This window comes from Gorilla gorilla, chromosome 16, assembly GCF_029281585.2.
Source record: "Gorilla gorilla gorilla isolate KB3781 chromosome 16, NHGRI_mGorGor1-v2.1_pri, whole genome shotgun sequence".
In the NCBI taxonomy this organism is placed as follows: Eukaryota; Metazoa; Chordata; class Mammalia; order Primates; family Hominidae; genus Gorilla; species Gorilla gorilla.
In genome coordinates this window covers 102646770-102668096 of record NC_073240.2, presented here as the reverse complement: position 1 = coordinate 102668096, position 21327 = coordinate 102646770, and the positions used below count along the sequence as shown (strand labels likewise).

Here is a 21327-nt window from a genome sequence, read left to right as displayed (position 1 = left end):
GGAAACTTCACTATTTTGTTTTTTAAAGTCAGTCATATTTAAAGTTGCTGCTTTTGAGTATGCACTACGTGTTGATGTAGATTCTGGGATGTAGAACAAACAGGCGCAGACTAGTATGGGTAAGGTGGGGAACCCCTACTTCAGAAGGTGAACCCCAGAAGGAAGGCTGCCTGGGCCAGGGGTGTGTGCATGGTGGCAGGGAGCTGTAGCCACTAAGCCTTGGAATGGCACAGGGAAATGCCCTGTATAAAGCTCAGTGGGGGAAAAAAAGGATTTAGAAAGAAAGTATATGCTAGAGGCAAAGAAAAAGACTAGAAGAAAATAACCAGCCAGGTGCAGTGGTGTGCACCTGTGATCCTAGCTACTTGGGAGGCTGAGGTGGGATGATTGCTTGAGCCCAGGTGTTTGAGGCTGCAGTGAGCTATGATCTGTGTCACTGCTTTCCAGCCTGGGTGACAGAGTGAAACCCCATCTCTAAAGCAAAAAAAGAAAAGAAAATAGCCAAAATATTATTGGTTATTTCTCTATTTCCCAAAGTTTGGGCAAGAGCATATACTATTCTTACAATCAGAAGAAGTCCTCTTTTCCATTACGTCTTAAATAGCTCTAAGATTTAGAATTCGTCTTGATGAAGGCATGGTCATCGCACACACAGAGCTGGGCCCCGTGGGTGAGGGGCTCCCGGGGGCCTCTGAGTGGGGAGCTGTGGGTGTCAAGTGGCCATGAAGAGAGTTGACCCAGGGTCGGGTGGCAAGATTCTCTGAGCCCCAGAGAAGTCAACTTTCTGTATCTACTAGAATCCGGGAAGAGTGTGTCCATGGCCGTCATTACCCCCTGCTTCCCCGTTTCATGCCAGGTTTTTCTCAGATGCCTTCTCTGGGGGAGGCACTGTTGTTGAGGCAACTTTCTGGCTGCAGAGAGCACCCAGTAATAAAGGCAAATGCCAAGTATGAGGCAAGAAGGGAGGCCCCTGGCTGGGATGGCAGGCATTGGGAGAGGCTTATGGGAACCCCTCACCCCTCTCTTTTTGGGGTGCTCTTGAGGAAGCTGGACTCCCCACCTCTAAAGACCCCTCCAGGGAACATAGATCCCAAACCCAGATGGAGATGAGCTGGCCAGCGAAGTCCAAGACCCCAGTCCCCTCCATTGCAACCTGGGGTGTGGGCTTCTGTCTTCCAGGTTGAAAGCTCATCATTTGGTTCATCATAAGTTATACGTCGGAGTGGAATTATAAAGGAGAGAGAAACAGATGTGAACTCTCAACAGCTGGGAGAGGTGGAAAGCCTCTGGAGTTCCGTTATAGAAATGTGCCTTTTGGCCAGGAGTGGTGCTTCACGCCTGTAAGCCCAGCACTTTGGGAGGCTGAAGCAGTTGGATCACTTGAGGTCAGGAGTTCGAGACCAGCCTGGCCAACATGGCCAAACCCTGTCTCTATTAAAAATAAAGGTTAGCCAGGCATGGTGGTATGTGCCTGTAGTCCCAGCTACTCGGGAGGCTGAGGCAAGAGAATCACTTGAACCCGAGAGGCGGAGCTTGCAGTGAGCCGAGATTGCACCACTGCCCTCCAGCCTGGGTGACAGAGTGAGACTGTCTCAAAATAATAATAATAAATAATAATAATAGGTCTTGTTTTTTAAAATAAAAAACAGAAATATGCGTTTTTAGATATCAGCAGGACATCATAGCACTGAGGGAAGCTGAACCCTCTCTTTGGGACATAGCTTGCTTTCTTTTGTTGCCCCGGCCTGAGTTCTTTCACATCAGCCAGTGTGGAGAAGAGGAGCCAGTTTTGCAGAATGACTGGGAACAGCCCCTGCTGGGGAGGGACTCTGTGATGCGGTGTCCTTGTCCGAGCCTCCTGGGCCCGGGTTCCCGTCGCTGTGTGCCCGGAGCCTGGGCGCCGACACCGAGCCTCCTCTGTGCTTTCAGGCATCCGCATGCTGGACGGCGATGTCACAGATGTGGTCGAGGCAAAGTCGCTGGGCATCAGACCCAACTACATCGACATTTACAGTGCCAGCTGGGGGCCGGACGACGACGGCAAGACGGTGGACGGGCCCGGCCGACTGGCTAAGCAGGCTTTCGAGTATGGCATTAAAAAGGTGTGAGTAACCAGGGCTACAGGGGAGCGCTCTGGGACAAGGGTGACAGTAAACATCTTAACAATTAAGTATCAGTGACACTGGCCACAGCCCTGAAACAAGACAGGGAAGACTCTGCTGTGACAGGTGCCAGGGCCAGTGTGGAGGAGTCACTCGGGGAGTCTGAGAAGTGGCTCTTGACCGTGAGAGCAGAAGTGTTTTTGCCTCATTCCAGAACAGCTGTTCCAGTGACAGCCAGGTGGCCACTGCTAGCACGACCCTCTCTGCCTTGGAGTTTGCCCATCCCTGGCTGAAGGGGGTACACAGGTGGGTGACGGGGGTCCAAGGCAGCTCACCTGGCCTGTTACTTGGACTCTGCAGGGGCCTCGGCCCACCTGCCGTTAGAAACACCCAGCCGTGGAACTTTCTGCATTCATCACGGGGTATGTGCTCACCCAGGCCCCGCTGCAGCAGGAAGCAGTGGTCGGGGTGTCCCCCACCAGCGCACAGCCCAGCCCACTTTGAACTTCTCCAGGGGAACCTCACAAGGGGCTAAGCAGGGCAAAGGTGCTTCTCTGCCGATGGGCCAAGGGGAGGCTGGCAGGCTCCTGTGAGGCCACCCGCCAGCCACTGTGTGGTCTTTGGTTCCAGATCCTTGTGTGTCAGGAAGGCTGAGGAAGGGGGAGGAGGTGGCTGCAGATGAGCCAGTTCTTACAAACAGGGTGGCAAGGCAGCTTTCTGGGTGAGGACAGCTTCTTGGAGCAGGCAGACAGAGCTGTGGTCAGTGTCCAGGAGGCCCTGGGTGGCCGAACAGGCCCCAGCCCAAAGTACAATGTGTGGTCAGTGACTGCTGTAGGGAGTGGGGACCGGGGGAGTTCCAGCAGGAAGTCCAGGCTTCTCTGACTCCTCCCGTGGGGGATGGGAGAATGGGGAGGGGGTGGCAGGAGTCAAGCCCATTAAATTTATATCATTTAAAATATTTTTACAGTTCTCATCATATTATAACCCATGCATAGTGATTACAGTGTGGCTCATAAACAGCTAATACATCAATCGGATAGTAGGAAGAGATGATATTGCAAACAGCCTTTCTCTGTCTCTGTCTGCCCACCCCCGAGTCCTGCCCCACAGGGGAGGAATCTGTTTTTAAACCGTGTTCATGATTTCCTTTCTCTAAGTAATATCATTTGATGGCTTTCCTGGGTGCATTGAGTTTGGTCACTATCTATTAATTTCCTCTTATCAGAATGAGCGTTTTTCTCTTAGGAGACCCCCAGCCCTGCTGCCCTGCTGAAACCCTGCAGTTTCCTCCACTTCTTACCTTTCCCGGGCGTCAGGCCTACACTGCATCCTCTGCCTCCTGCCAGCTGCACCTGCCTGCACCTCCTCTGAAGGACTTGGTGTCACTCTGCAAGTGTGAGGTGGAAGCTTCCTCCTCTACTGCCCCCACCCCCCAACCACTCAGGTCTTGAATGCCTGAGAAACCAATGACCAAATACAGGGTATCTACCCGCCTGTCCCTCCGAGTTTAGTACTCACCCAGACACTAAATGTGAGAAGGAAAATTAAGGAAGAGGGGCAGTGTAGACACACACACGCACGCACACAGCATGGGATCTTGCGGGCATCCTTGGGACACTGGACAGCTTCCTTTATCTCCATTCTCCCAAGAAAACACCAAGGCAGCTTCAATCAGGCTGCTGAGCACCCAAGCCAGGCCCAAGGCTGGGCTGAGTGCGTGCTGGCAGACTCAGGTATGACCAAGTCAGCTGCTGCCCACCAAGAACTGCCGAATACATAAATCACCCTTCCATTACTTAGCTCCCAGCTCCAACCCACTAGATCGCTTGGATCTCAGTCTTGATGACAAGTGAGGCATCCTAAAAATTAAGCTGAATTTAAGCTTCGGAGAGGGTGGGTAAGCTGGAGGGCGGGTTTCCTGCATAGAACATATTGCTTTGGATGGTGTTCCTGCTGAGCGTCTGTCATTTCTACGGGATGATTTCCAAAGATTGAGCTCCTAGGATGAGGCACCCTCCGTCCAGGAGGGGTCCTGGTTGTTTGGCAGTGATCGTTCGGGCTCTCTGGTTCCCTGAGCCTGTGCAAGGCTTGGGGAGGTTGGAGCTGCAGAGAGGGATCTTTGCATTCTGAATTCTGAGCAGTGTTGGTTTCATCCAGCTGTCAGGGGAGTGGGGAAGTTGCAGAGGGGACCACATGGCTTCCCCTCATTCTTGTCACAGTTTCGTGAAATACTGAGGTCATTTGATGTTTTTTTCGTCATTTGGAAGTAAAATATGTCACACAGAGAACCTTAAATCGCAACTGTCTCGATCTGTCACTGAAAATCCTCCTAGAAATTTGATGATCTCAAACCAAACCACATTGCCCCATCTGTTTTTCCTCCTTGTGGCCCTGTTTGTCACCTACAGTCTTCTTCTGTGAAATCTGACTTTATCTTTGGTAGATGATGTGGTCCAGGGGTGAGAGACTGTGGAAGCTGTAACTTGGCACAAAGATCTGTTTAACATTGGTCCTTAGGAAGCCTGGCTCCTCTCACACCTGGTTATTCAGAAGGGACGATTAGACATTGCTGTGGCTAAAGACACTGGCCGCGTCCCGGTGGCCGGTGTTTGCTGGCCCTCAGTCGCGGTGCTTCTGAGCTCATGAAATGAACTCTCCCTCCCCAGGGAAGACACCAAATACGATTTGATTGGGTTGAAGTTGTGAGTTTACTGAAAAGAAGTGCAAGTTCATGGCTAGGGTTGAAATGTCCCCTACAGCTTCTGTCCCATGGCTTCCATGAAGCCACTGGAAGATCTGGGAAGTGAAAATAAAGTCGTCAGAGACAGTTAAAACATCTCTACACTCCTCAGACCTGGCTGTTTCCTCGCCTCATTTCCATGTCTCCTTCCCAGAAACCGTTTTAAGGAGGGAAAGGTTGTTGGCACCTTGATGCCTATGAAGATGGGTTGGTCTCATAGTAAATGCATGGTGCATGCTGTGAATGCAAACCTTGAGCATTTCAGGCTCTTGGTATTCAAAGTGGGGTCCAGAGCCAGCAGCACTGGCGTCCCCTGGGAGCTCATTAGGGATGCACACTCTCAGGCCCACCCTGGACTGTGGGGCACAAGTCTGCATTGTAACAGGTTCCCAGGTGACTCCAGGGTGTGCACATTCAAGTTTGGGGAGCGCTGTTTTTGGCCATTCTCTGCTCCTGGAGCAGTAAGGTTGCATGCTCCACCTTGCAAAAGGACAACATTTTATGAGTCATTTCAAGTGGGGTGGGGAGTTAGGAGTGGCAGTGTCTAGGACTAATTCTCACCTGGAATAAGGACAGGCTCTGATGGGTTACATACCTTTTGATTTGCATTGTAGTTGCTTTAAACCAGCTTCAGCTGAATCTCTTCCTGCAGGTAATCACATGCACACACACACCACCTTCCCGAGCTCTTTGTGCCTTTCTCTCAGAAGGTTAGCTTTTCTGGGAGGGACCTTTCTGTTGAGCTCTTGGCCACCCCGACAGGTTCACCTTGCAGATGCAGAAAGCAGAGTGGACACGGCAGCCTTAAGCAGCGGGGCTGCGTGAGCTCCAAGAACTTTCCTGTGGGCTTTCTTGGGAGCCTCAAGTTGGAGCTGGAATCTCCTTGGTTTACAAACCCCCGTGGTGTGAGCGTACAGAGCAGGCGGGTCCACTCATTGTGCTCCAAAAGTGAGTGTGACATGTTTGATCAGCAGCAGGCTTCAATTTGGCTCTACGGGGATTGCAGAATTGGTGTGTAAGTTATCTTTAAATTGGCCGATTGTTGAGCATAAGTATACATTTCCTCTGTTTGTTTGGGAAGGACGGTCCTTAGTAAGGACGTGATGGCCAGCCAGTGGCTCCAGTTTCCCGTGGAGGTGGACGTTGGTCCTTCTCTCGGGCCAGCTGTGCACCACCAGCCCATCCAGCCATCTAGACTATATCCGTCAGTTCAGTCTTCCGCTCGCTAATCTTTAGCTGGTATTTGTGGCTGGAATGATTCTCAGTGTGGTCAGAAATCATCCGTCCTGTGGGTATGGGATAGAGCGGAGCTGCAGGAATCTGCCCTGACTGGCTGCTGTCTTTCAAAGACTTGCTTTCATGTGTACATTCTTAACAATGAACACCGGTGCACAGCTGGGCATGGCGGCACACTTCTGTAGGCACAGCTACTCTGAAGGCTAAGGCAGGAGGATCACCTGAGCCCGGGAGTTCCAGACCAGCCTGGGTAACGTAGCAAGACCCCTGTCTCAAAAAAAAAAAACAAAAAAAAAAAAAACGGAAAGAAAACCTACACACAAATGAGGCCCTGGCCTTGGCTTGTGATGTAAATCAGACCACCCTGATACTTACCCACTGCAGAGACCACAGGGAGCTCTGACAGAACACCCGCAAGCTGCTACCAGCTTCCTGGACGTAACCCTTTCCACCTATTCTGTCTTCACCCAGAGTTCATGGTCCTATCCCTCTTTGCAAATTTAGCTCGCTCTGCAAGAAGGGTACCTCTTCAAGTGTGTTTTCCAGAAAAATCATTCTTTTCCCCACCAGACCAGCTCTTTCAACCCAGAAAAATTAAAGTTGTAAATTCTGCCATCATCTGTAATCTCAGTGTCATTTGCAGCACTGCTATCTCTCTTTGATCCTAGGCCATTGCGATGGAAATGACAGGCATGGCTCTGGAATAGAGCAGCTTGTGTTGGGACCCTTGATTTTCCTGTGAAGAACAGAGGAGTCTTTCTGGCCCCTTTCCCTCATATGATCCTGTGATTCTGCAATTTTAAGGCTGCTGCCACAGGCAAAAGCACACCATTAAAATCCAAACAGAGCCCCCAAAACCATGCTCTCAGCAGCATCCAGATGGTCTGAATGCAACCTTCTTATCCCTTTGAAGGAACATTTGGGAGATGGGACTCTAGGCTGGGGGGGAGACCCACCCTACGAGGTTCTGCTGCGGGGCTAAGCCTTGTTCCTCTTGTCCCTCCAGGGCCGGCAGGGCCTGGGCTCCATTTTCGTCTGGGCATCTGGGAATGGCGGGAGAGAGGGGGACTACTGCTCGTGCGATGGCTACACCAACAGCATCTACACCATCTCCGTCAGCAGTGCCACCGAGAATGGCTACAAGCCCTGGTACCTGGAAGAGTGTGCCTCCACCCTGGCCACCACCTACAGCAGTGGGGCCTTTTATGAGCGAAAAATCGTAAGTTCTCTTGGCAAGTTGGAGTGCTTACAGTGAGTGCCTCAGCCCTCTGGGAATGAGTTTCTTCTCCCTTTCTCAGAAAGATGGGTTAGGTTGAGGCCAGATTGTTCCGGATCCCAGGGCCCCAGCCTTACCCATCGGCGAACAATTTGAGCCTCGAGGTAAACCCCAGTCCCTTGGCAGCCTTCCTCGGACACTGGCTTTCTAATCTGTGCACAGAAATAGCAATTAAACCCCTCTCTGGCTTTAGAGATCTAAAAATATTATTTAAGAACGAGGTTCCTCCTCATGATGTCTTGTTTTAACTCTGAAATTCTGTGGTCACATGTCTTGGAATCCAATGAACCCATCCAGTTCCAGTGTGTACAACAGAGTAAGAGAAAGACTTGGTTTTATACTGAGACATTCTAGAAATCCAGGAGTTCTTCTAGGCATTCTGTTGCTGCAGAAGCACTTTTTCTGGACACTTTAAGTCGAGCAGTGGTTTCTGTCTGTGCCGCTTACTTAAGTGAACATAAGCATGATTTGTCTTTTAAAAGGTAACTGTTTTAGTACTCAGGTAGAATTTGTGCTTTTTCCTTCCCTACATACTTTCCTACTTAAAAAAAAAAAAACGAGGAAGGGAGGGTTTCCAGTTCAAATTAATGCAGAATTGAAATGCAAAGTCATTAAGCTGACTTGTAGACATTTTAAAAATGAGACTGTGGAGCTGGCCAGACATGGTTAAATTTTAAAGCTCACTAGCATCTTTTCATCTCTGCGGCTGCTCAGCCACATCTTTAGAAGTTATTTGCAAATTTATTTTTACACTTTTCTGTGGGAGCATACAGGCTTCCTGTTCTCGGCTTTGCTCCGCACCAGTGAAAGGTCAGCTGCCATCGTTCTGTCGCCAGCCTGGTAGCGGCTCGGGCTGGTTAACTAAGGTATTAATTTGTTATTTTCCTTTTCTGCCGGAGTACGCACCCCTGGGACGGGCAGCTGAGATGCTGAATGGTGTCCTGTTTATGTAGAAATCCAGCTCATTTGAGCACGGACCTGCTAGGATCTTATTAGACAGACAGTTGGCCAAAACCCAACATAGTCTTGCTGGCCGAATGGATGCAAGTTCGAATTTGCTAAGTTATGGGACAGTTTATAACATGGACTGCGTGCAGGCAGGGTGGTGTCTCTCAACCCTGGAAGCAGGACTTGCACTTTATTTGCATTACGAATCACGTCAGCATGTGATCCGTATGCCATGCATGTGTGCGTGCCTTGCCTATAAAATGCTTTTTCTTTCTTTTTTTAAAATTCTCTTCCCTGAGCAATAATATATGGGTAAGAAGGGCATAGTTTGGAGAGCGGTAAAAGAGAAAATATACTTTGTCTTGGTCACTGCCTGGGAAGTCTGCTCTGACAGTAGGAGGGGTGTTATTTTCAGCTCTACTAGAGCCCAGCTTTTGTTCTGAGTCCTCTTAGACATCCTCCAGGGAGAGAGTGCTGCTTAGGACAGTCGACATATCACAGTCCCAGCATTCAGGCAGGCCTGTGATGGCAATCACAACCCTGTCTGCCTGCATTCTCTGTCCCTCTGAGTCTGAGGAATGTGAGCAGGTGTCCACCTGGAGCGAGGGATGTCCCGTGGTGAGACATGACTCTTTATAGAGGAGTAAAACCTAAAGAAAGCATCTCTCACCAGAACAAGAGGGTATGTTCGTTCACTGAACACGAGCTGTGTCCCAGGCGTGGCACTAGGACTCAGGAGGGGCTGTCCACCTTGATTCAGCCATCCCTCCCAGGGTAGGCCCCTCTGCTCGCTCCCCGGGACCCCCTTCTCTGAAGCTGGAGAACCAGCTGTGAGCCTCACATGCTCTTGGGAGCGTGGCCTCCTGCCCAGCCACCCCTAGTTTCTCCTCCTGGCCACCATTTACCAAGGCCAAGTACGTTCAGGTGCCTGGCTGTGATCTGCCGAGAACCGCTGAAATCTATATCATGGTGTCCATTTGCATATGAAGATGCTGGGGTCAGAGAGGGAGCATTTTTGTCCCTTTTCCCATGCCCTCAGCTGCCCTCCCCATGTTGAGGTACCCCAGCCCCCCTGAAACGAACAAGGAGGAAACTGGTCTCTGTTGGCATTCCCGTCACATCTTCCTGTGTGTGACACAGGCCAGACCCCCACCTTCCCTAGACAGTTGGCCCAGCTAAAACGTGTGCAAGGAAGGTGCTGAGTTCGGAAGAGGATCTGGATTGCTCTCACTGTGAAACTGATTCTCAGAGGTTAGGCAAATCGGCTACTGGAGCCCTGTGGTGGGTGGGTGGGTGTGACTTTCCTATTCCTGCCATAACAAATTATCACAAACTTAGCAGCTTAAAACAGCACAAATTGATATCTCACGGTCCTGTAGGCCAGAAGTCCAGGAACCTCAACCGAGTCTCTGCTTTGAGTCTCATAAGGCCAAGACGAAGGTGCTGGCAGGGCCGTGGTTCCTTCCGGAGGCTCCCGGGAGAATCTGTTTCCTTGCCCACTCGGGCTGTTGGCAAAACTCAGGTCCCTGTGGTTCTGGGACTGAGTTTCCCACTTCCTTGTGGGCTGTCAGCTGGGGCCCGTTCTCAGCCTCTGGAGGCCACCCACATTCATTGGCTTACTCCTCAGCTCCCTCTTCAATGCCAGCAGCGGTGGGTCCAGTCCTTCTAATGCTTCCTCTCTCTGACAGCCTTGCTGCCTTCCTCTTCCAAGGTGGAGGGCCCTGTGGTGGCACCAGGTCTACTCAGATAATCCAGGATAATCTTCCTGCTTTAAGGTCGGCTGGCTACCAACCTTAACTCCATCTGCAAAGCTCATCGGAATAACACCAGGGGACAAAGATGATGGGGGCCACAATCCCACCTAGCACACCTGAACCCACACAGGCTGAACCCCCAGCACCCGCTTCCCATTTCAGTCCAGAGGGAGATACACATCAGCCTGAGGTAGTGAGGTCCAGAATCCATCCCACACCCAGCCTGGGCCAGTGCCTCCGAGGAGGGCAGGCAGAGCCCCCAGCTAGCAGTACCTGCCTTGTTGCCCTGTGCAGCAGGCCTTGGGAGGTCAAGAACATGCCAGGTTGATCTGCTTCTTCAGGAGGACGTCCTGGTGGAGAACCCAGCTTATGACCTATTGGCTAAAGGCAGAAACTCTCTCTGAGCCACCTGGGTACCTCTAGCTGCTCTGAAGTCAGGGGGTGACTTAGGGGTTGCTAGTGTGGACTCTGATGGTTTTGCCGTGGGTACTCCCGGCTGTTGGTGACAGGCCACCAAGTCCAGCAGACCCAGGGAGGAGGGCTTGTGGGGTGCGTCTTGGTTTCATGTTGTTTTACCATTTTTTCCACATGCGCTTCTGCAGTAGAGAGGGAACCAGCTGATCTATTATTATCAAAGCATACGGTCTGTGCTCCCAGCTGGCCTTCTTGCCCCTGCCTGTCTTCCTACAAAGTGATTTAGCAGGGAGCACCAGATGTTGTGGAAACCTGTGGTTGCCGAGATGCATTTGCCTAACACCTTATTTGTTCCCGAGACCCAGCGTCATGCTTGCCAGTTAGTGGCACCTGAAGTAGCCCAGCCTTCTCCAGAGAGTGAGTTAGCCTGTCTGCCATCACTGCCTCACTGTGCTTCCCTCTCCCCCAGGTCACCACGGATCTGCGTCAGCGCTGTACCGATGGCCACACTGGGACCTCAGTCTCTGCCCCCATGGTGGCGGGCATCATCGCCTTGGCTCTAGAAGCAAAGTAAGTTCCCACTTAACTTTTTCTAAAAAAAAAAATGTTTAGATTGTGGTAAAATACACATGACATTGGCCATTTTCACCCTATTGAAGTGGACAGCTCAGCGGCATTAAGCACATTCAGTCAGTCGTGCACCTGCACCACCATCCCTCTCCCAGAGCTTCGTCTTCTTCCCAGGCCGGAACCCTCTGCCCGTTAAACAGCAGCTGCCCAGGTTAGTCAGCTCAGGCTGCCGTAACAGAGTCCCACGGACTGGGCAGCTCAAACAACAGAAATTTAGTTTCTCAAAGTTCTGGAGCCTGGAATTCCTGGATCAAGGTGTCAGCAGGGTTGGTGTCTTCTTGGCTTGCAGAAAGCTGACTTCTCCCCTTCTGCTGGGCCCTCTTTTTATAAGGACACTGGTCGTATTGGATTAGGGCCCACCCTAATAATCTCATTTTATGTTAATTAGCTTTTTAAAGGCCTTATCTCCAAATATAATCATATTCTGAGGTACTGGGGCCTAAGACTTCGATGAATACATTTTGGAGGGGACATAGTTCAGCCTATAACACGCCCCATTGACCCCCCGCCCTAGCCTCTGGCAACCACCATTCTACTTTCTGTCTCTATGAATTTCATTACTTTAGGTGCCTCATGTAAGTGGAATCACACAGGATTTGTCCTTTTGTGCCTGGCTTATTTCACTTCACATAATGTCTTTAAGGTTCACCCGTTTGTAGAACGTATCAAAATTTCCTTCCTTTTTTTAGGCCATCCTGATGGGCGTGAAGTGGTTTCTTCCTTTCTTAAAGCCCGAGTCTCCTGCCCTTTGTAGGACACGGGGGCTGGCTGGGCCAGAGTCCAAGGCCTGCCTCTGATTCTGCACCTCACACCAAAACCACACTTTAGGTTGCGCTGGCTTCCTTTTAGGAACTTTCATTTATAAATTAACAGTCAAGAAAAACTCTTGGGTTGTGTATGTGTTGTTGGTTCAGAAAGAAAAGCAAGTTAACCGCACATGCAGTCATAGAGTCAAAACCGAATTGTACTTTAGTCACCAAAACTGGCAGAGAACAAACCAGCCCTCTGCAGTAGTCATCTGTTGTAGATGAGTTTTCAAATAACTCAAAAAGAATGGTTGGGATGCCTCAATGCTTGTAATTACGTGTGTTTGCATGTGGATTTGCACAAGACAAACTGAGCGTAACACTCAAATGCTACCAATGTAACAAAGGAACAGTTTGATATTTTTAATTTCCAGGCCAAAATGTTAGCTTCTGTGTCCTGAGGCTCTTTTTAAAAATTCTTCATAATGAGTTGCTTGTGTGGAAACTCACATTGGCATACTTTACCCTTCCTTGCGCTGTATTTTCCTCCATTCCTTATTGGAAACATGCAAAGAGCTAAATGGAAAACAAACCCTGCTCCGGGGCGCGTTGTCCCCTTAAACTTGGTCAGTGGGCACGTGAAAGCTCAGACGGTCATCTTCCTCATCATTTTAGCTCTTCCTCAGACACATACAGGGGACGGATCAGGCAAACATCGTTTGGAACAATGTCAGTCTAGAGCACTTGACACTTACAGGATTGGTCAAGGAAGGAACAGTTGATGTCTGGGAATTTGAAAACCTGTGTTGAGCAGACCTGCAGCCTGGGATAGCTCTCGCCTGTGCAGGTTGGCCCCAGGCCACCTTCTCTCTCTGTTCACTACTGCTGTGGAAGGAACTGGGGCAAAGCCAGATGGTTCTGGGTGGAGATGCTCCCTGAGAGTCTGGGGAGGGCCCCCAGACAACGTGGGGCCAGAATGAAGGAAGACACATACGTGTTGGAATTCTCTAAAGGGAGTCCCATGATTTTGGGACAGTCTTGGTACTTTTCAAACATCCGTTCTTCATCAAAAAACATTTTCAACATCCTCTCTTAGACATATTTTCCGTGCGGTTATGTTTGTGATTTTGTTGCTAGAGTCAAAAATAAAATAGATTTCTTCATAAGAAAATGGTTCCTAACTTTCTCACTCCCTGGACCCATTCTGTCCTCCACTCCAAAAGTCATCCCGGCACCTCAACTCAAGATTTCCAGGAGGGCTGGCTGTAGCCGTCTTCGAGTACACCCTGCTGACACACAGCAGTAACTTGCCAGGTTGCACGGGCAGCATGGGGTGTGGCCGTGTCAGCACTTGTCTAAACTCCAAAGCCTGCACCTGTGACCTCTCTACCAGGGTGCACGGCCATGGGCTACTCGAGGCCTCAGAACCCTCCCCTAACAGTGAGGTTGGCGTGTGGGCCGCAGGAAGGCCAGTGGATGCAGGAGGAGAGCAGGTGTGCCTGGTAGGGAAAGGCCTGGAGACTGAGCCACTGGACACGGACGGGGAGAGACGGTGAGGAAGCCAGTGACCAGCCAGGAGCAGCAAGAACACATTGGAGAAGTCAGGGGAGGCCAAGGCTGGAGCCTAGAGAGTGTGAGCCCAGGGAAGGAGTATACCCAAGACTTAAGCCATGGGTGAGCTTCTCGTAGGAAAACAGGCAAAGAGGGGGCAGAGGGTGGGAGTGTGCAGAGCAACCGCCATACGAAACAGTATAGCGCGTCCTTGAAAAAATTAAACAGACTCCCCAGACGATCAGCAATCCCACTTGTGGGTGATATCCAGGATTGAAAGCAGGGACTCGGGTAGATACCGGCCCAGCCATGTTCATGGCAGCATGGTTCACAACAGCTGAACGGCGGGAGCAATCCGAGTGTCCATGATGGACGAAGAGATCAGCGAAGTGTGCTCTGTACACACGTGGAATATCATTCAGCCTTGAAAGGAAGGAGATTCGGGTACAGATTATGATCAGGTCCCTCAAGGACGTTGTGCTAAGGGAAATAAGACAAACCCTGAGTGGTTCCACTTACACGGAGACCTGGAGCCATCAAACTCATAGAGACAGAAAGTAGCATGGTGGCTGCCAGGGGCTGCAGAAGGAGCGATGGGGACTGAGTGTCCCGTGGGACAGAGTTTCAGTCTGGGGGTGGTGAAAAGTTCTGGAGGTGGGTGTGGCGGTACCAGAGCAATGTGAATGTCCTTAATGCTACTGAGCTGTACCTTTACAAATGGTTGAAATGGGAAAGTTTGTGTTCTGTACGTCTTTGCACACCCACACACAGAGTGGGCCACTGGAGAGACGCCTGTGACCTCCCAGCAGGCGCCACTGGGGAGGGCGGGGCAGCTGGGTACTTCAGCTCTCTCTCTTCCGCGTCCCCAGGCCCCCTCAGGTGCAGCAGCTTCCCCGATTTTACTTAGTCCGTGTTCCTAGGGTCACATTCCCTGAGGCAGCACCTGTGGCACGGCGTGCGTTCCTAGTAAACACGCACCGAGACAAGCCTGGGGCTTGTGCTTCTGGTCACCTGCATCCCAACGAGCCCTGGGAAGATGGTCTGGAAAGAAAGAGTATGTGTTTGTGATATTAGGGAGTGAGAGTCTTGGACTCGAGAGATGTTCGTTTATTCTTGGTTAATTTTCTGATTGAATAGGAAGTCCTAGGTAGGCATCAATTTAACTGACTAAAAAAGGAATAAAAGATCTATAAATATTTATCTGTCAAATGGCGGCCGGAACCATGAGCCCATACATCTTTCTTTTCACTCAGCTGTTTGATAGGGCGAAAATGTATTCCTTTCATTACCGATTCACATGTAGGTGTTATCTTTACCATGTTTTAAGGCAGCCTTGCAGAAAGCTTGTATGTTCAAATATCCAGATTGCATAGCATTTAATACTGATTAGAAGGAAGGAACAATGCTCTTATTTTATACTATTCTCTGTGTACAGATAGTATGAAAAATACTATATTTCATCGAATCCAAGATGCCATAAAGTTGTAAGATGCACCTTTTTATGTACCACAGAAACCAGAAGTGCTGCCATTATACAATACATCCATATCTCTTAGAATTTTTGTAACTATTGAAGAGTTCTTTTAGGCTGAGGGTTATTTAGACCTGGAAATGACACTGTGAATAGACAGGACCAAGTTCAGCACCTCCAGGCAATGTAACCCGTTCCTGGTTGCTGTGGGCAGAGGGGCTTATAAGAGGTATCAGATCATAAGATGGATCTGGATTTCAGAGGTGTTAAAGAAAAAAAAAAAAGAAAAAGTGGGCCAGGTGTGGTGGCTCACACCTGTAATCCTGACACTTTGGGAAGCCAATGCAGGAGGATTGCTTGAACCCAGGAATTCAAGACCAGCCCGGGCGGTATAGCAAGACCTCGTCTCTACAAAAAATGTAAAAATTAGCTGGGTGTGGTGGTGCACACCTGTAGTCTTAGCCACTTGGGAGGCTGAGGTAGGAAGACTGCTTGAGCCCAGGAGGTCGGGGTTGCAGTGAGCCAAGATCACACCACCGCACTCCAGCCTGGGCAACAGGGTGAGACCCTGTCTTACACACAGAAAGCAGGGGTGAGCAAATGTGTCTTAGAAATTTAAAAAAATCATCTGTGTATTTAGTTACATTAGTGGCATGTTGTATTCTTTTGATGAAATGTTTCTACTTCCCCAAAAAGAATATTTTGCAAATTTAGAATCATATATAAAATCTTGAATTACAATCTACAGCCAGTGGGTCCACACAGGATGGAATCTCGGCCACTGGTGGTTCGAACGTACTCTTATGCACTGTTGTATTTGCTTAGGATGAAGAATAACCGCAAGTATTTACTAAACATTTACTATTATGTTAAGTGTCTCGTATTTTCAGAATTTCCCATATGGCTCTGGGCAAACTCAGGCAGAGCTTGGCAGCAAGGCTAGGCTTTAATGCTTATGAATTTTGGGTCATCCATTGAACCTTTTTTCCCTCAGGATTTAGGTGCCGGAAACTTGTTTACAAAGAGGTGGTGAAATAAACCCTTGCCAAGGAATGCAGTCCTTAGCCTGAGGGGCTTGCTCGAGTTCGGACGTGGGTTGGCTGCCGACCCCCTGCCTCTGAGTGGCCTGTGTGGCTGCCGTTGTTGAGCTGTGTGGACTCTAGGGTGTGTTGTGTCATTGCAGCAGCCAGTTAACCTGGAGGGACGTCCAGCACCTGCTAGTGAAGACATCCCGGCCGGCCCACCTGAAAGCGAGCGACTGGAAAGTGAACGGCGCGGGTCATAAAGGTGCGGCAGTGGCGTTCTGGTGGACCATTGGGTGGCCCTGGAATGTGTAGGAAGGGGTGTCATGAATTCCTTAAAAGGACTCTACAAATAGCATTAGTTGTTATTATTAATTGTGTGTCACAAGAATTTAAAACGCATGTGCAGCTATTTAAGAAAAGTATCCCGGAAGCTCACAGTGACATTACGGAAGAACCCTCAGGTCACAAGAGTCTAGGGTCCCCTATACTCTATAACTTTGGCCACACCGAGACACCACCTACACCAATATTCACTCAGAGTTCTCTTTAAGCCAGGAGCAATGACGTGTGCCTATAGTCGCAGCTACTAGGGAAGTTGAGGCAGGAGGATTGCTTGAGCCCAGGAACTTGAGTCTAGCCTGGACAACACAGCAGGACTCCATCTCTTAAAAAAAAAAAATTACTGCCCCCACTACTTTTTTTTGACATAAAAAAATGTATTTTAAAAGGAAACTGTACTACATCTAGTTAATCATAGGTTTGATATGTAGTTATGTATTTTTTCTAATGTGCATTAAAACAAATCCATAATTATTAAAATAAATGTTTGTGTGCCACCTAAGGGCAGCTTGCATCCTTAGCCCTGAGTAGCTCTGTGATTTTGAAACTTGCCTTCAGTTTCCTCATCTGTACAATGAGGACATTGAGATAGTTTTGTAAGTTACTTTCTAACTGTAAAACTTCTTTTGGCCAGTCCCTATGTTATAAAAGTAAATCATAGGACAGTGGGGCCTCTACTCTCAGCCCAGCCTGGTACAGACCTAGGTACCATGAAATCAACCCATGGTCAGGGCTTCGTTAAGCTGGCTGTCTGCGGCCTTTGAAGCAGGTAATTTTAGGACAGTGCTACTGGCTTTGTTTGCCTGACTTCTTTTTTTTTTTTTTTTTTTTTTTTGAGACAGAGTCTCGTCTTGTTGCCCAAGCTGGAGTGCAATGGCACAATCTCGGCTCACTGCAACCTTTGCCTCCTGTGTTCAAACGATTTTCCTTCAAGTAATCCCTCCCGAGTAGCTGGGATTACAGGTGCCTGCTACCACGCCCAGCTAATTTTTGTATTTTTAGTGGAGACGGGGTTTCACCGTGTTGCCCAGGCTGGTCTCGAACTCCTGACCTTGTGATCCACCTGCCTTGGCCTCCCAAAGTGCTGGGATTACAGGTGTGAGCCACTGTGCCCGACCTGTTTGCCTGACTTCTTATCAGGTATACTGAAAAATATTTCATTTGGCCGTAGTATTTATGTTAGGGAGGAATTTTTTTTTAACCTTTTCTGAAGCTCAGGTCTAACTAATTTGACACTAAGTCTGATACTACTGTCTAAAATATAGCTCAAGCATAGTTACCCTAAGTGCCGAGGGACATTCCTTTTAATAAGGAGGCCATCGATTGGGCTATTTCATCTTTGTTTTGCAGGAATGTCGGTGGTAGTGGTGTGCTGTAACAAGAGCTGACCCACATTTTAATTCTGGCCTAATTAAATAGGAGAATAGATTGTATGAAGTTCTTGACCTTGCCTCTTAAATTAAACTTTGAAAGTCTCCTGCCCTGGCCAAATTAAATACTGGACCGGGCCAGTTCGCAAGCCTGTCTCTGTGCTGTGCTGTTTTCCCGGAATGCTCTGGGAACTCAGCAGGGAAAGAAAATGGCAAAAAAGATGAGTACAGCCTTGTGTTATTGCATTTCGGGCACGTGGTAATTGTGTGAACCAAGAGGTCTCAGATTTTGTTTCTCTTGTCTGGTCTTAGATTCAGGGAGCATAGATGCTGACAAGCCCTTTTAATGTAAAGGAACCTGTCTTTGTCTCAAAAAAAGAAAGTCCTAGACCTTCTCAGCACTTCTACTCTGTACCAAAGCGGGATGTGTTTCCTGACCCACACTCCTAAATTTAGCAGAAGGAGTTGGGTTCAGAGAGAGAGAGGCAGCTGGGACCTTTGAGCAGCCCTCAGGGGGACCCGTCCTACAGCCTGGGGTCCCCAGGAGACCTCGAGTCTTACGGTCCATCTGTCCTGCATGGGGCCCGGCAGATGCAAGAGCCAGCCTTGCTCCCTTCCTGGGAGAGGCAGGAGATCCTGGCTCTGAAGGGCCTGTCTTTTCAGTTAGCCATTTCTATGGATTTGGTTTGGTGGACGCAGAAGCTCTCGTTGTGGAGGCAAAGAAGTGGACAGCAGTGCCATCGCAGCACATGTGTGTGGCCGCCTTGGACAAGAGACCCAGGTAAGGCTCTGCTGTGGCATCGGTGACTTCTCAGGCACGTGGGTTTGGAGCTGACTCTGTTGTAAGGTGTGGCTGGGGGAGGTGTTCACACACGCATTCTGTGCACACGTGCGTGTGCACGATGCATGCCTGCACATGTCTGCGTTTTCTCTTGTGGATGGTACGGCTGGGAAAGGAGTCACTTCTTAAGCCACCACTGTTTTGAGGCCTCTTCCCCTTTTGTAGCAGATTGCTCCATGGTAGGGGATCAGTTCCTCAGCCTGAACCGCTCAGCCTAGTGTTGGAAATTCTTACCCGTGTTTAGCATGTCAGCCCAAGTCAGGAATCTGCTCCTCCCAGAAGGTGAAATGGGGAGTAGCTGCAGGTGTCCTTTCTGTCACCACCTGCTGGAGATTGGAGCTGTAGCCCCAGCCCAGCCTAACCGGCCCTGGGAGTCTGCAGTGTGAATCCACCAGGCCTGAGCAGGAGCAGCTGGGTCAGCCCCTTCTCTGTTGCAGGTTGTGGGGTACTGCTTATTATTCACAGTGCATAGCAGCTTTGTGTGGCTTTTATCTGGCCCCGTACAACCTTCTTAAGGCTTAAGCACTGGGATTTTTTTAACAAGGCTTGAGCAGAAGGGCCCTGGCTTCATCTCTCTCCCGTGAGCAGCGCACACCCAGAACTGCTCTTTGGAGTAAGTGTTTCTAAATCTGTTATATTTGTTCACTGATTGATTGATTGATTGATTGAGACCGAGTTTTGCTCTTGTTGCCCAGGCTGGAGTGCAGTGGCATGACCCCGGCTCACTGCAACCTCTGCCTCCTGGGTTCAAGCCATCCTCCTGCCTCAGCCTCCCGAGTAGCTGGGATTACAGGCACCCACCACCATGCCCAGCTAATTTTTTTGTATTTTTAGTAGAGACGGGGTTTCACCATGTTGGCCAGGCTGGTCTCAAACTCTTGACCTCAGGTGATCCACCCGCCTTGGCCTCCCAAAGTGCTGGGATTACAGACGTGAGCCACCGTGGCTGGCCAAAATTTTTATTAAAAAAAAAATCAGCCATAAAGTAAATCAGAAAGCAAGAACCCTAGCCCACTAGGAGAGGAAATCAGATTATTCCAGTTCTGCCATCGCAGTTGTTTTTAAGGAGAACGGTGTTTCTCTGGGCCTTGTATCTGATACAGAACGGAGTGTGTTTTTCCCATAACTACTTGTTCCCTTTGGAAAACGTGTTTGAAAAAGAAGCAATGTGATGACTAAAAGTGATATATTTTCTTTATCAACAAATACAGATCACTCTCTTTAGATGCTCTTCCTTGAATATGCCTCTACTCTTGTAATACACTCTTTTGCCACAAATAGTTGAGAAAAATGTGTCTGGTGGAGGGCTCGCATATGGTAGGAATGCGGAGAGTGTGTGTTGGCTGAGCAGCTGGATGAATAGCCACAGAAGGATCTTTTGAAAAATTACCTTTTTCTCCCGTGGCTAATTGCACACTGACCGCTGAGTGGTCACTCCAGGCCCCGACAGGTCGGCCGGACACCTGACAAGCCTCAGTCTTGACTTCTTAAGGCGTCAGTTTCTCTGAGGAGCCTTAGACTGTCAAATTTGAAACAACGTGGGAGAGTCTCTGAGATAAAGGAGGTTTTTGCCTTCTCTGTCTTTGCTGGAAAACGCCTGCAGCCTGGACCCTCAGAGGCTAGGTGAGGGAGGTGGGCTCCTGGGTCTGGTTCCTGACCTGGGGGCTGCCCTCTGCCCCGGCGCCTCCGCTCGTGTCCCCGTCAGGGCGGCTCCTGAATGAAGCATTCTTCTCCTGCCAGAAATCGTTTTAAGATGGCAGAGTGGTGCCTAGGTGGCGAGTGGTTGTTTTTATTTTTATTTTATTTTGTTTTTTAAGTGAAAGCACACGGAGTCTAGACAGCACAGGTTGAGGGAACCCACCGTAACATACAGTGTAACATTGTTCCTGTCCTTTGAGGAAAGTAAGGACCCTCCAAACTCCAAGAGGAGAAGAATCAGACTTCTGTTTCTAAAGAAAAGTCATCTTTACCTTTAGCGGTTTCAGGCTCTTTCTGGGATATTCAGCCAGCCTACCGTCTCACACCACTTGCTTATCAAATCACTTGCTTAACTCTGTAACATGGTTGTTGCAGAGGACATAAGGGCCTCCAGAGAGAGTGGTGTTACCAAGCAGAGTTCCATGCCTCACGTCCACCTGTGGGTCTCCCCTCCTGGCAGGGAGCTCCAGCCAGCTCTGCCACTGAGCCTGCCTGCCTGTCGGGGTCATCTGCGTCTGAGCTGCGAGTATCCCCACAGCTATGCGAGTTTTCCCCATCGGGGTTCCCAGCTGCTAGGATCACGTGGCCGAAAATGAAAAGGAAGTGTTCCCACACAGCCATTTTCCCGTCTTCTTCTAACTGCCCCCTCTCCGTGCACATTTCTGGGTCCAGCTGTCTACTCTCTTGGCCTCATTCTGATTTCTTCCTCTCACGGTGGAATCCTAGGACTTCCTGAATGTCCTGAACCTGCCCTCAGCTGCTTCCCATGGTGAAGAGCAGAGCAAGAGGGAAGACAGAGTGTGTGTATGCTTCTTTATACACCCATCTCGTGTGCATCCGTGTGCACTGCGTGGGATATGGTGACTGTCTTTTCTCTTGAACAGGAAAGGATGCTACCCTGGTGTGACCAAAGGTCAGACAGCTATGTTCACTGGATGTTAAGCACAGGAGTCCTCTAGCTGGGGCATGTGTCCACACCTGTCAGGTCTATGGTAACGTCACACATGGTCCTGAGGGAGAGGGGCTGGGGTGTTCATACGTCCACCCCTCTGGTCATGGGCAGGGGTAGGAAACCTCTGTCTACCCCCAGCCCTGGGCTGGGATACGGTCATGGTTCAGGGAGACTGTCCTCATGGCAGTGACTGACAAGAAGAGTCAAATGGGCCACCCCTTCTGCACGTCCCTC

The 21327-nt window shown here is 49.6% G+C and overlaps 1 protein-coding gene across 4 annotated transcripts in view; it reads left to right on the top strand.

Moving 5' to 3' along the window:
* PCSK6 (proprotein convertase subtilisin/kexin type 6) overlaps window positions 1-21327 on the top strand; it is a 190808-nt gene that overhangs the window by 89801 nt on the left and 79680 nt on the right. For all 4 annotated transcript variants that reach the window (XM_031002261.3, XM_031002258.3, XM_031002257.3 and 1 more), the window contains exons 7-11: window positions 1930-2102; window positions 7085-7297; window positions 10940-11040; window positions 16052-16155; window positions 18266-18383. In XM_031002261.3, coding sequence (XP_030858121.1) covers window positions 1930-2102; window positions 7085-7297; window positions 10940-11040; window positions 16052-16155; window positions 18266-18383 — 709 coding nt within the window. The remainder of the gene's footprint in view (window positions 1-1929; window positions 2103-7084; window positions 7298-10939; window positions 11041-16051; window positions 16156-18265; window positions 18384-21327) is intronic.